The sequence below is a fragment of the Styela clava genome, chromosome 8 (assembly GCF_964204865.1).
Source record: "Styela clava chromosome 8, kaStyClav1.hap1.2, whole genome shotgun sequence".
Taxonomy (NCBI): domain Eukaryota; kingdom Metazoa; phylum Chordata; class Ascidiacea; order Stolidobranchia; family Styelidae; genus Styela; species Styela clava.
The window spans coordinates 15,329,691-15,345,099 of record NC_135257.1 but is presented as its reverse complement, the minus strand read 5'-3'; the positions used below and the strand labels follow the sequence as shown (position 1 = coordinate 15,345,099).

At 35.0% G+C, this 15,409-nt stretch overlaps 1 protein-coding gene across 1 annotated transcript; it reads right to left on the bottom strand.

The window, feature by feature from the left end:
* Positions 1 to 2,754: 2,754 nt before the first annotated feature.
* LOC120345569 (uncharacterized) lies at positions 2,755 to 14,110 on the bottom strand. Its single transcript, XM_039415060.2, has 9 exons — positions 12,795 to 14,110; positions 11,727 to 11,846; positions 11,012 to 11,138; positions 9,014 to 9,210; positions 8,250 to 8,427; positions 7,372 to 7,519; positions 6,726 to 6,793; positions 6,048 to 6,184; positions 2,755 to 5,922 (listed from the first exon to the last, which is right to left on the bottom strand). Exons 1-9 carry the CDS (start codon positions 14,055 to 14,057, stop codon positions 5,827 to 5,829), a joined length of 2,334 nt encoding a protein of 777 aa, XP_039270994.2. The 5' UTR covers positions 14,058 to 14,110; the 3' UTR covers positions 2,755 to 5,826.
* Between the last annotated feature and the right edge of the window lie 1,299 nt (positions 14,111 to 15,409).

Genomic DNA, 15,409 nt, shown 5'->3' with positions numbered 1-15,409 from the left:
ATAATTTAGAACTTAACAACTCATAACTAAGGATATGAAAGTAAAATTGGAAGTAGAGGCTGGCGCAACATTAATGCTGTAATGGGACCAAACTGGGTTACCCTCATTTTGGTTTGTTTGGTTTGTTTCACAGTATACTATACTGCTATAGTAGCAGTTTTTAGACTCTCTACCTTCTGACTTTCAATGCTGCCAGAAAGGATGGATGTCATTCCCACAGAACCAAGTACAGAAGTACGGGATATTTCTGAACTACTGACTTAAATACAAATACCTATTAATGATTGATTTTACTGTTTGATTTCAATTTTCTGTATTCACCAGAACATGGTGGAACACCTGAATAAGTACAGAAGTAAAACTAAGGAACTGAGCAACCGCCGGTGACCGGTGGTAGCAGATTATATCTGTATATCTAGTTCCTCAAATTTGATATGCTAAATCGCAGCCAAGAAAGACTTCAAAAGTCGCGAGATATGTTCTAAACTAAAGTTCCTTTATTCTATTTCTATGTGGATTTGAAACAAATACCCTCGCATACGTGATAATATCTAAATATAAATACCAACAGTTGGAAAGCAGGTCAACGAACTCAAGTAAGCGATCGATTGATCTGAATAACGTAACACAGCGCTGAAACACAGAAATAGTAAACTTGATGACTGTAAAAGTTGATATAATAATCACTTGTTATTCTGATATCACCTAACATTATTAAAAACAAAGAAGTAACAATCTGGACTACCTGTTTACTTCCAATCGATTTGGACCAACAACGATGTTCAGACGAAGTGACACCCACAGCCAAATCGACAGATGACTGGCGCAGACTTCAAAACAAAGAACATGCGCTTACCAGCTGATGATCGCGTTGCGAGAGAGATTTGTTTTGATGCGACGTCACATCTCAGAGAGAATCAGAAAAATATTTTTGAAATGTACGGTCGAGTATGGGCATTGAAAAGACGCGTCGTTTTGGGCCTTTCTATGTCCGATTGAAGCAATTTTTGAAGGGGTTCGTTATGAATGCTGTAATACATAATAATAATTTCTTTTGTTCTCTTTCCTATCAGTTGAAATTTTTTTTTTTCATGTATATGAGGTTAAAACGGTATGGGAATGTTACCGAAAAATTGACTCGAGAAAAACTGACGACATGTTGCGCCATTCGACGCAACGTGCGTCAACACAAGGACAAAAATAGATCGTAGCGCCCGGTTAATATAAAAGTGACGAAAGCGATGGAAAAGATCAAACATTCATCATTTATCGCTGTGAATTCAAAAGCCCTTAACTTAAACATGTATTTATTTGATAATCTCGGTATTGCCACAAAGCTTTCAATTGCATTTTGGGAAATGTCAAGATGTACAAACGCGTAGTAGTGTCACGAAAACAAAACCAACACACACAAATGGCGAATATAGAACTTCGTAGACGGATTTTTGTTTTAAACTCCTCACAATTGAAAGCACGGAATGTATGAGGGCTACTGCTAAACCGCTTTAGCGAGAACCGCGTCCCTTTATCGTACGTCGTAGAATGTGGATATATATCGGCGTTGGTTCCCCGCAGCTTCCCCTCCCCAGTGAAATGTGTTTTTAATATTATTCGTCTTAATTTTGCATGTTTATCAAGTTGCTAAAACTTGGCTGCTTGATAACCAGCTTTGTTCCCCGCGGCTTCCCTTCCCCAGTGAAATGTGTATACAATATTATTTATTCGTCTTAATTTTGCATGTTAACTTTTTTTACTGGATGGAAAAAATAAACTTGACTATGACTATCGCCTCGTAAAAATTATTGTCATATCTGGCTGAAGTTCCTTCGACTGTTCAAAATCAACTTTAACTAATTCGAAATACTGTAGTGTGGTGAAATTGATACGATCCAGCGAACATCTGAAGCAATTAACCATTTAATTACTATCATTCCCCACGAACGTTCGAGAGGCGGCGACTCTGCATTTGATTAATCAGTTTCTTATTAATGATAATCTGTTCTAACTGATTAGTCCAAAACCGACTTCATACAAGATTTTTCCAGTCGAGGAAATGCTGTCATTTCGCTCGATTAATTTAGAAGAAAAGAATTTGGAATAAAATTATATAAAAATGAACCTCTTCAAGAGGTTCTCCGTTTATTTTTGGTGGATTTGTAAATCAGCATTGATTTCTCCATCACTGGAAAAGTGGAGCTGCTGGAAAACACGTAATGCTCGACACGGTAGACCAGCAGGATGCGCATAATTTGTATTATGCAAATGACGTATTTGGTCCCAACGTTCGAATATGCCTTTCCGGCCTGATTGAGATGAAGCGCGATACAAGTATGGAAGTACAATCGGGCATGATTGAAGTGAAACATTTGGAGAAGGCGAGTTACTATTAGGTAGCCTATATATATAGGGAAACCAAATCATAAGCGAAAATTATGTGTTGAATTCTTCAACCATGCTCGACCTGTTGTCACCTTAGTGGTAGAATAATCCAAATAATCGTGATTAAAATCCAAGTCCTAAAACAGAGTTTGTTAGAAAATCCAAACCCGAATATGGTTCAGAACACTCCAATCTTGCTATGAATTTTCCTATCCCATTCGTTTGCGCTATAGTGGTATATACTTTTGTTGGACCTGAAGAACCTCACGACTCCAAGCATTGAACTAGTGATAAAAAAACCCGCCAGAAGTGGCCGCCCTTGATACGCAATCAGTTTTTTAAACTTTGATCATTCAGGTAAATTACAAAACACAATAAAACAAAAGTAGGTGTATTCAAGCAATTTTGCATCGGCAAGAAGCGAAATATGCACCATCAATGTGATACTGTAACATGCAGACAAGCGATGAGCACTAGACAAGAAAAAATGACAATCACATCATTTTTGTAAAAAACATGAGCAAAAACATTTCAACGCTTATAAATAGAATAGAAATTGCCAATAAGAAATCCAGTTGTAAAATTATAATCATTCAATTTTTACTCAAGTTGGCAAATAAATATGTTGAAATACATTCTCACATTATTTAAATCCAATAATCTAAATGGGATTATTTTGCAGGCAATTTTTAAGGTCAAATCTGGAGTTTTGTTAAACTTTTGAAGTTGAAATTTGCAACTACAGAGTCATTTACTAAAGGGTTAGCCGAACAGGAACTCAATCAGTAGCGTAACAATTGTACCAAAATGTGCAAGTAGTTTTTTCAGTCGTGAGATGTTTAAACATTTACAATTTCAATTGAATTTTTAATGATTATTCACAAATTCACATATTTTGAAGATCAAACTAAACCGACAATTCTATTCCTAATTTTACCACCTTCCACTAAATTGGTAATGATAAACTCACAAAAAGTAAAAATCACAATATGTACAAAACACAAAATTTAGATAAGATGAAGACAAACAACCGACACTGTGGGACTTAATTTTGTGCAAAATATCAATATTTTTGAAACAACAGGGCAAGATAGAATATTTTGATATTAGAATTTTGCACCTCATGCTTGGCCAGGATATATTTAGAATATGATTTTCATCTTTACACTGGGGAAAGGAAGGACGACATAATCATATGGCGAATGGTCTCTATTCCGATTATCAGAATTGTTAGCAAGTTGTTCACTTCATATGAATTGTCTTAATAGATCTTATATATGATGACATTTCAATCTGGCTGCCCAAAATAGATGTCAAATACATTGTACAATCTGATCAACAAAAAAGTCTGCAAATCCTTTTTCACCAGGCAAAAACACCCATATCCCATCTAGTCAAATTTAGGTGTTGGAACAGTTATTTAAATAATTAATTAGTCCAGATACATTGGGATTTATGAAGAACCAAAAAATTCTATGAACAAGAGACAACAAAAACTAGCACCAGGTACAAAATTAATGATATCATCTGTAACAAAGTTTGTATCAATACAATGGATAAAAAATATTAATTAGCACACAACACACATGAAAAATTCCAAGAAAAAGAAATGATTGTAATAGCACACTGGATGTAGTACATGCGACATAATTATTATTTGAACATTGGCTTGTGACAGTTACAACATTTGGAACATTTCCATAAATATAACAGTGTTTGAAACAGAGCTTGTCAAAAAATTTGCTCATAACATTCACAGGAACGATGTAAAAATTAGATAGATAGATATAGCAAATTAGATCGAAAAGCAGCCAAAACTATACAGAAAACTACAAAATAGTAATTAACCTGCTTTGAAACAAAATGAAGAATATCATTTTCAGGTTGTTTTTTTCGTTTGTAGGTTGCATAATTTGAATTAGTAGTTTTTACTTGTGTAGGAGTCTTATTTTATATTCACCGTATTTTGTGTCAGCATATTTCACTCGTACTCAAATTCCCCAAGCTGTGAGTATGAGTCAAAGTTTTAAACTATCTAGAATCGAGAGTAGAGAATTTCAGATATCATAGAGAGAATGAGATGCAAAATCGAAATTTCTGCAAAAGTCTGCAAATGCTAAAACTTTCACAGAAAATATTTTGTAAAGGCAAGTAATGGGAAGTCTAAACGATGTGCTCGAATTCCACAGCCAAACATATGGTCATAATATCCAGAATTTTGGTACAAGTGAACACATATTTAGAAAATGAAAATTCTGATTTATCAAATTTGCTAATTTTATATCAAAGTTTATTTTTGTGTTATCAAATAATTTGAAACATCAAAAAAAAAATATGGGGTGTTATTGGATAAAACAGTGTTGAACTATGAATTTTTGAAGTTGTTCAATATTATAGAGTTTGAAGGCATTATTAAAGTTTATATGGCAAAGCATCGGTTCCTGTCTCTGGTATCAATCTTTACATTGATATCCTGAAACAGCTTGAGTTAGGATTGAAGCTACCATATGAATTTATGCATTTGTGTGGAATCGAGGTTACAAGGTAAATTTCAAAGTTTATCGTAAATTTATTTCAAACAAAGAATATGAATCACTTTGTGATTTTGTGAACAAGTTCTAACAAAAAGAAACGAATAAATGATCGCAAAAATAGAAAAAAAAAATGTTTTTACCAAAAGTATGAACTACGAATAGAAAGCACCATGGCTTGCTATGCAGGAAATGAAGTCTTCGCCAAATATTTGTGATTTTTTGCACAAATTCTAAAAAAAACAAATGATCGCAAAAATGGAATAAAAAATGTCATTTCTACCAAAAGTATGTCCTACGAGTGGCTTGCTATGCAGAGAATTAAGTCTTTGCCGATTAAAACTATAAGCATTGATCAAGAATGATGTTTTACAAGTTCCAGTCGTTCGATAGCATTATAGTGTCTAAGGATATAAATGTAAAACAACATTATACGACCGTCGGCGAGCCGCGATACCAATTATTGTAAGAACCAGCCATATATACTCTTCTTCCTATCGTCCTCGCTCATCTATGTGAAAATTCTTTTTCGACACCAACTTATGTTAAAACAAAATATCGATCAAATAAAAAAAAATATGGAACCATTAGTGATTATCAACCATCACTGAAATAGGGCAAAGATTTGATGTTGTGCACAATAATATGCAAGCACAACCCTCTCCTTGAAGTTCCAGGGTCGCAAAAAAATTTTGCCGTGCCAAGTGAGTCACGACGAAAAAAGTTCGAAGAACACTCGACCAAAAAAATGCATGCCATCACGGCAACTTCTTTGCAGTTGAAACCATATATGACCAATTATTCCTTCCTTTCGATCATTTAAGAATCCTGCAATCGCCACTCCTTGGATAAATTTCAAATTATGCTAAATCAAATAGTTCGTGCAATGGCAATAAATAAAACGTTTGGGGGTAAATTAACTTGTAGCAACGACTCCAGCCATGCAGTCAGTTTCATCATCAACCCATCTTGCGACTTTTTCATTTACCAGTAATTCGTTGACCAGTGCAGTCTAAAAAAATAATGGGAATAAATAGGCATAAATCACTCAGCCAATAAAATATTTCTAAAGCAATCTCAAATGAAAGCAATCTCTCTGAAAAAGACATCCAAACATACATACACAGCTACACTCACCACATTTGAGTGCCTTTTAAAGAGTCTGATATAGGGAACTCCATCTGGTCTATATCTTGATATTCTTGCATGAAATTCTCCTTCTTTTAAAAGTTCTTGTAAGACAGTCGTTGATTCAATGCTGTAACCCTTCTCATCTTGGAAAGGAAAGGTATTGTTACGAGACTTGTGATAATGATAGCCTACTGGAGCTAGATTAAAGGTTGCTAGCATTGGCAGTGTGGCGCATCGTGCTAAGCATTAGGAATACTCTCGCCATTGCACCCATGATTACCCTGCATGGGGTTTGCAGGTTCGAATCCCGTGGGGGATAATTGTGTGTGAGAGAATTGCTGGACTCTTTGCCACATTCACATAACGACTGGCGGTTACCGTCAAGTTCATGCATCTAAAACCAAATAACTGGCCAACTAATCCCATACCCAACATGAACTGGTAACCGGACGAGAGGCCGTTCCCCTTCTCGGGGATAAATATGTATATCCTATCATAGTCCAAAATCTCGGGTTCAAATATTCACGCTGGCAACTTCACCCGGGTTGTAATAAATCAGGTAAGTAATGCAAAACTGAAAAGTCTGTGGTCGTTCGTTTGGAGTCCAGCAATGTGGATGTCTATGGCACACACTTTTTTGAAAATATTCAGACAAATTTCCAGAGGAATATTACACAAACATACCTTCTAGCGGTGCAATATTATCAAGGTAGCATTCAGCAGCTTGAAATGGTAACGTAATAAAATCAGCTCTGAAAATATAACAGTTGAAAATCCATAAATATTAAAATATAAATATATACAAAATGACTAGATGAGACAATAATTCTGCACCATTTACTTCCGATATAGCTAGCTACCTCATGAAGAGGAAATACGAACTGAAATCAGTTTCAAATTTCAGTTTTCATGATGTATCGTTTGTCTTATGAACTGCTAGTGAGTTCAATCACAGGAAATGAGTGGAGTGTCATATAATACTCAAAAGAATAATTAGGTCGAGAAGATATCCTACTCCGTCCATCATATTAGGAAAGAGTGTTAAACACAATACTGTTTGCTTCAAAATTGAAATACAGCAATTAAAACGTGGTCAAAATAACATGTTTCTAAAAATATCAATCGGTCACTTTGAGTAGAGTCAAAGAATTTGATTACAATCAATTTCAAATTGGTGCTATTCAATAAAGGTCGTTTTTAGGAAAAATATGACACTAATTCATATATTCGAAATGAAAAAAAAACTTTACATAGAGTCAAATAGAAATAGGCAAAGACCACGAAGAAACAAAAATGAAAAACCTGTAAAGAGCTGGAACAATAAACCTACCTAATTTGCTTCACAATAGAAGTAGGTACAGTAGAATATCCTCCATAATCAACAAATTTGATAGTTATTTCACTTGAATCTTCATTGGCATGAATCACCTGAGCACGATACCAAACATCTTGATGTTCAGCAACACAAACGAGACCAACTGCATAAAAAAAACAATTAAGTAATGATGAATATAAAATGAGGGAATATGAAATCAATTACTATCTTATTTCAGAGTAAAGAAAAACTATCGTAAAGTTTCATATGATACATATGATAGGGATATCAAGAAGTCTAATGATATACTAACTTGGACCTAATGATATCCTGGCAATATCTCAACTGACCCTATATTTTGATATTCATAAAACTTCTTGGAAACTGCGATTGAGATTGGGCGTGACTCAATTGTTTTCAAATGGCAAAGGGTGGTTGGTATAGAAGTCATACCCAGCGAAGTTTTCAACACCCAGAAGTAGGACTTGAAATTTTAGATTATCAATAGTGATAATCGAAGTCATAATCTTTGACAAACATTCAAAAAGCATTAGCTGGTTATATGTGGTAGGTTCATGGACACGATGATGAATGATGCCACTAACGATATGAAGCAGTTACGCAAACTACCTTGCAGCGATGAGGAGACAAGCAATCCTCTCACATATAATTATACCCCATGGAGTTCGAACCTACAAACCCACGCACAGTAATCGAAGATGTGGTCGTGACTCGTGAGCGTATTCCTTACAACGGTGGCGAGCGTATTTCTAGCACCAACGTCACGCCAGGTTTAAGTTTTCCCAACATCTAGCCTTTGATCACAGTTAACCTACGAGCAATAGATAATAGCTTAACAATTTTTGCAATATAAAAACAAAATTGCGAGTTACCTTGTACAGGGCTTAGTAGAGCAGGAGTTTGAGGTGAAGAGTAGCATAATGACATTGCATGTTCCAAACTAGCTAATGCATGAAATGTTGGATGAGTATATTGCTGAACAAAAATGCAGTCACAATCTGCAATGGCAGATACAACAACTTCAACTGGAATTCCTTCTGGTATTCGAAGCTAAAAGTAGCACAAAGGATCCAGTAAATATTTTCAAGGTATTCGAAAAGTACAGTCATCAATACACTTGTTATTATACCATTGATACCCTACATAATTTCTGTTAACTATCAATACTTTATTGGACACAAAGTAACGAACATGTGGATTGTGTTGCTAAATTCCCGTTGTTGTTGGGGTTTATCTTGTTGATATTGTTAGGTGAAATTCACTTTTCTTCATAAATAACTGACCAATCAATTTCAAATTTTCAGTATTTAACAAAAAAGCTGAGACTGGAGAGACTAGAATGTCTGCTGTCTGCCATATATTCGACTAACCTAGTGCTTGCCGATCAGACACAAGATTACCAGTAGATGGGACTTGAAGCTTTTAAATCATCAGATAATAGGCTTTAGTGTTAAGTTGCATAACTTATTGAGACTGCAGTTAGTCATATACCTTCATGTCCATCTAATATCTTAGCATTACTCTCTTGTTTTTTGTTATAATTTTTCAAAAAAAAGTAACATTACTGGTTCCATCCTATCGACCAAAATCATATTTGGCCATGAAAATATATTACGATATGGTGTCACAAACTAACCTGTGTCATTTCAGGAACAGGATATGCAAAAGTAGGAGACATAGGTGAATCGATTGGTGACATCACACCTGGTGATGACATCAACGAGCCCTGTGATCCGAACCCCATGCAACCTGCAGGATCAAACTCAGTTAGCGGAACTTCTCGAAATTTTCTTCCGATCTTTGTAGCAGCAATATCAACAGCAGAATGAGAACCTGCATAAAAGAGAGGAAAATTGTTAATTTTTATTTGACCGTTATCATACATTCTGCTCTGAACAAGGCCCTGTACAAGCAACCATTGATATCTTACAAAATATAATTAGAGAGCAATTATTGTTGGTAGGACCAGTATAGCATGAAATTTGACCTTTGCACCTGCTATGCCAACACTATGTCTAATACTTTTAATCGATAGGCCACCGCGTCAGCATGAAGAACAAATCATGAGACAGACAGAATGTATCAGTATTATGGTGTACCAGTCAGAACTAAACTACATAGGAGTTTCCAAATTGAAGATGTCATTCAAGCATTGGATATGAATGTTCAACCCACGGACTGCATCTCAGTTCCTAAATCTTTGTTCGGAAGTCTGAACAACCCATGCATAATATGATGTCTTTAAATCACTACTATTATCTCAAATTAAAAAATGAAATTTCATAGCATGAGATAGCCTGAAGAGAAGGTTTCTAATATCTTACATGATCAATATTAGGATATTATAATATAACCCTCATCTATTTAACAGTAAAGATGTTTCCAATCAAAATTGAGATACAAATTGATTCATACTGGACTAAAAATTCAAAAAATACAGTGTTGGCTCCATTTCGTTCAGTTTCTTTGTCTTATACAAAATGCTTTGTTTATTCCTGGCTAGTTGTGGCTATCAACTATCTGATTACATTATTAGAAAGAGATGAACGACTGACTATGTGTTCAATTCAACTCTCCATTGTATGATATAACTATTGAAAATGGATAGGTATTTATGTAGAGTTAGTTGTATAGGTAATTACTTGGTCAAACATATAAAAAGATACACAGTATTTTAAAATACTTTACATGTTGCCAATTCAAATGAAAACAAGAAAGCGATGCTCAAATATAATATGGAGACGAAAGCCAGAATGGAGTAGTACAGGTATGCAATCTGGCTGGCAGACTACTGGTACCACAGTCTTCACGACTTCGCCTGACCACTACCGTGAATGCGGAACCGCCACAAGGTGCGCAATTTTTAATTTTGATTGCGTCATCGCACACAAAAACAAACCCCATTAAGCCCACAGGAATTTTGGTAAAAAATAAAAGTAGTAGCCTGCTAGCGGGGGAATTACAGGGTTTATGAATGTAAAACATTCTCAAGAGTGCTGTTACATTAGTTTCTCTCCTGAAAATATCCAATAGCTAACTTATTTATGAAACAATGTAAAGCGACCAACGCGATATAGTCATCGTCAAATTTTAGAGAATGGTCGAGGATAAATAAAGCACAATCTATGTTAACAAAACAATGTAATTTGCCGATGTTTCGAATTTCTAGGATAAGTCTGATTTTAGAATTTGAAACGTCGGCAAATAACATCCCTTTGTTAATAACACCAATTGTGCTTTATTTATGCTCGGCATGAATATACCTGATGGCAATCATGTGCTAGGGAGAACGGTTGATGATTAATAAATCTTCGGAATTGAACAGCTACAAATAACACCGGAATTCATTCAATGGAGTTTCGCTGTTAATAACGCATAATTTTTAGCTCTTTAAACACCTTTCCGCTTCGCACATTGTACCTTTGGCGCACTAATTACATTGTAACCCCCCCATTTGAAAAATCCTGGCTGCGCCCCTGCCTCTAGTAAAAAATACAATCTTTAACCACTAAAATTTGGTCCAGTAGTTAACAAAAAAAGCTTTTTTTTCGCAAGAAGAGGAAGGAGGCATTGTTGAGAAATGGATAATTAGGTATTGAGAAACATCATGTGAAAAAAGATTTTCTCCGCTCACCAGTAATTTGAAGAACTTGAATATCTTCTCTGAAAGGAACAGTATGGACCATAATTTCTGCTCCTGAATCTTGTTTTAATTGCTTGATGTTTCTCCCCATTTTACCGATTAAAAGTCCAACTTTTTCCTAAAATACATCAGAAGCTAACAACTCCATGCATTTGGATAAAATATTAATAAGATACACTTATTACAGAAATTAAATAACTCAAACAATCATGAACTACTTTAATACTAAACTTTGCTGATTATAAAACTTGATAAGCAAACATCACACACAAGTGCAATTGTTGTAACTGTCAATAGGACAAGAAAGCAATAAAAATTAATATTACTGGTATCAATAGACGGTATACTAGTTTTCTTGAATTAGCACAAATTTTGGGTGGACTCCAAAAAACCTTGAAAATTTTTAAAAAATTTGAAATTGCCTTTCAGGGGGCAGTCTTCATCTACATTTGAATGCGATTGGTCCAGTAGTATGACATAATGAAGATTAGTCTTAAAAACTACATAAACATCACCACTGGCAGAACAATTTAGCACAAACTAATTATAGGGCAGGCCCACTTTGGTATTCTAAAATACACCATACAAAATTCATTTGCATATAATTAGGCACATTTAGATACTGCAAATACTCTCAGATAAGGGAAAATCAAGCCGAGTGCATTTTAGATATTGCTAAGGATTTACTATAAAGAAAAATGCAAACCGAAGGAAATTCCAGGTAAATCTGAGCTTCATCCTTGTTTTCATATTCTGTAGGAGGTCCATTGTGCATAGATGAATTGTTCTCATTGAATCCATTACTGTGGTTCGGTGAGGATTCTCCCTGATGAAAGGAATAATTTTTTATGAAACAAACATGTAAAGAACCTATTGCTATTTGAGCAAGTGATTCAAAATCTTACAACAGCGGCCCCAAAGGGTGCACTAATGCGCTGCGAAAATTAACAGAATTGTGTTAGACATACCTAAAATATGATGGAGTTTCGCAAACATGAGAGATTTTTTTAGAATTTCAAAGGAAAATCAGACAGAGATGAAAAAGAAGTTGCCTTTATTCTCTAGGCCTACATGTATACAAACTTTAGAAGGCATAAAGTACATATTAAGGATCACGAAATTGAGTTTCAGTTAAAAGAAGCATTTTTTTCTGTATAAGTGCGCCGTGAGTTTTTCCGATGATAATCTGGCGTCGCACAAACAAAATTTTGGGAACCGCTGTTTTACAAGCCAAATTGGGCATAAGTGGTGATTTTTCTTCATAACAAATTTTGCAAGAATAATCGGAACAAGAGAGCAATGCTTCTATGCCATGCATTGGTAAATAAATAATTGGGTATGAGAGCACACAATTTGCTAAAATGATTGATGGATAAGCAATATGGAGGTGCCTAGGTCGATAGAAACGAAATGAGCAGTATTCCTTTCAGTAAATATGAAACAGCAAACTTTTGGTGAAGTATAGGACTCAAGGAACTTAGTCAGTCCTTCAATATTTAATTAATAAAAATTTGAAATTGATTCGTCATCAGTTTTTCCCTCAAATAAGTTTAGCGAAACTAGCAAAAAGACTTGAGATCACTATACGAGAAGTATTTCCAATATTCTCAATACTCTTGTGAATACAGGTACACAGAAATTGACTTTTGTTTAAATTGAATAACTGGATCACACGTATTTTTGGTGCCTCTTTAACAACAAGCTAAGTATGGAATCTGCATTTTAAAATGAAAACTGGTTTGCAATATTTAATGCCAATATCAAGATACATTACATTGACTTTCGAGCTGTCATCTTGTGCATCAGACTGTGTGCTCTCTTCTGTTACATCATCATCTTTATTACCATTGACGGAATCAAAAACGGTCGTGTCCATTTTTTCTGTTACGGATTTGCCATCTCGATCACAGTTATTATTGTTATTTTTATTGGAAACATCACTTTCTTCGCCACTACCAGTGCAATTTAAAACTCTTTGTGATGATTGGTTCGATACGATACTATTTTCAGTTTTTACTGACGATTCTTCACTAGTTAAAGAATCTGGGCTATAGGAGCCGTTTCTAATGTCTGAAACTCCATTTTTCCTGTCAGAAATAGGTTCCTCTGAAACTGTGGTATCGTTTGTTTCTTCCGTTGACTTCAATACAGGAATATACTGGGATTCAATATCATCCGTACAGTCGTTTTCCTGTATTGTTAAAGATTCCCTTGACAGCTCCAAACTGTCAATGATGGTACTCATTTCATGTTCATATTTTGTCTCATTTGTATTTTCAAATTTTTCACTAACGACAGGAATTTGAGATTCATCAGATGGTGTCAACAAAGAATCAGAGTGGGCATAGTTTATTTCAGCTGATTGGCTTTCATCACTTTGGTTAGGACTTGGTTTAGTACAGTCAGATTCAAGAGGGTGATTTTCTAATAAATTTGTCTCTGTATACAATTTGCTTTCAGTATGTTCAATTTGCCGATGAAATGCAGAATCTGCAATTCGAGGAAGAGGTTCCTCTTCATTTGCTTGACCGTTACAGACATCTGAAATGTTCTCCTTGATAGAAGCAGGCTGATTATATTTGAAATCATCGGTCGAATTGGTCAGAATATTTTCCCCAGATAATTGATTTTCTGGGTTAGAATTATTCTTATCCTCATCATTTGAGTAATTTATTTTTTTCTGGGGTTCGACAATCCGAGATTCTATATCGAGATAATGATCTCCTAATGAACAGGAGTGGATTTCATCACCAGGAGACAACTTCATCTCCGTTGATTGGCTGCGGTTTTGCGAACTATAAATATCAGCTGATTCTACTGGCACAATAGTATCAAATTGATCGCCCACAGATTGTAATGTTTCAGCCTCCAAAATTGAATGGCTTTCATTTGAGCTTTCTTCACTGCTTTGAAAATTGGTTTTGACTCCAGAATCAATAATCCGTCCAGATTTTCGTTTATAAACCCACCATATCAAGACCAATGCCACGGGCACACTTGCTGCCAAGGCCAAATGAGTTGGCTGGACAGGTTTCATCTTATTAAGCGTTGTCGAATATTACCATTGCACACTCTATCTGTATGTATAATAAGGCTATCCAAAAATATAGAAAAACAGGTAATCAGTAATCTTTACAGCTACTACAATAGTAGTACAATAATAACAATCGTCAATCATTTCACTAAAGAGATAAAGACCTGCATATAGAGCAGGCATATTAAAGTTAAACTTATACTTAACCCATTAAAGCAGCAATTCCCAACCTTGTTTTGTTTAATCCCCCTATTTTGGAACTCTTGGTAACATTTAATACTTGATATCATCTGGACTATGATTAGGGTCTAATTTGGTGATCGAGGTCACCTGCTCATGCACCTAACTCTGGCTTCGCGATATCCTTTCCTTCAATACTGCCCTTTTATTCACTCTTGCTTAGAAAATCTATATTCAATTTGGCAACTGTTATAAAATTATTAATATGATGTGGCAAATAATTTTTTTTTATTATTCTCGTTTACCATATTGTAATCTACCTTAAGCCTGTAAGCTTAGCATGTTTTTCATTTCCCTGTGGTAATGTGTGTGTGAATTAATTTAATACTTTTGGTTGAGTGAACATGTACCATTTCTTTCTGGCAAACCTTCCGAACTTATATTTTGGGTGTTTTAATCCCTAATACCAGACTACTGTACTAAGGCTACGTTTTCTCTCCTGATTCACTTGTTTTTTGTTTAATCTTTAATCGCTTAATGAATCCTAGTGTGCGTAGTTTATTACAGTATTCTGGTATTATGTCCTCATGAGTAAGTATTATAGTCATATGATAAAGACAAAGAAATGATATTAATATTACAGCTATATAAAGCAAAAATCCCTTCTCCCCCCCCCCCCTCCCAAAAAACACGACAAAATTGCTCCTTGGTTGGAAAGGAAAAGGATAGAGAGAGATTTTATTACCACAAAACAATGTTAAAAAAGGACAATGGTACAGATTTTTATGAAAATACAGTGCAGTGGATATTTAAACATTGAAATCGTGATGGTCAGTATGCAAGACCTTTACAGGTAACAGAGGCTCCCGACCAATTTTATTTACGCTGTGATCAAAGTGTCAGCAAGGATTATCACACTATGAAATTATAAAATAAATTTAAAATACTAATAATACTAAATATAAAATATTTATATGGCATATGCTTCAAAAACAGATACTAAATATTTTATATTTATTATCTGTTTTTGAAGCATATGCCCGTACGCCGAAAACCTTATAAAACTGATGAATTTGCTATGCACTACACCTGTCTGCCTGTACACGCGCCTCTCCATATAGCAATATGAAAACGTGACTCTTGATTCCCAAGGACGAACACGTGCGGGCGAGCAC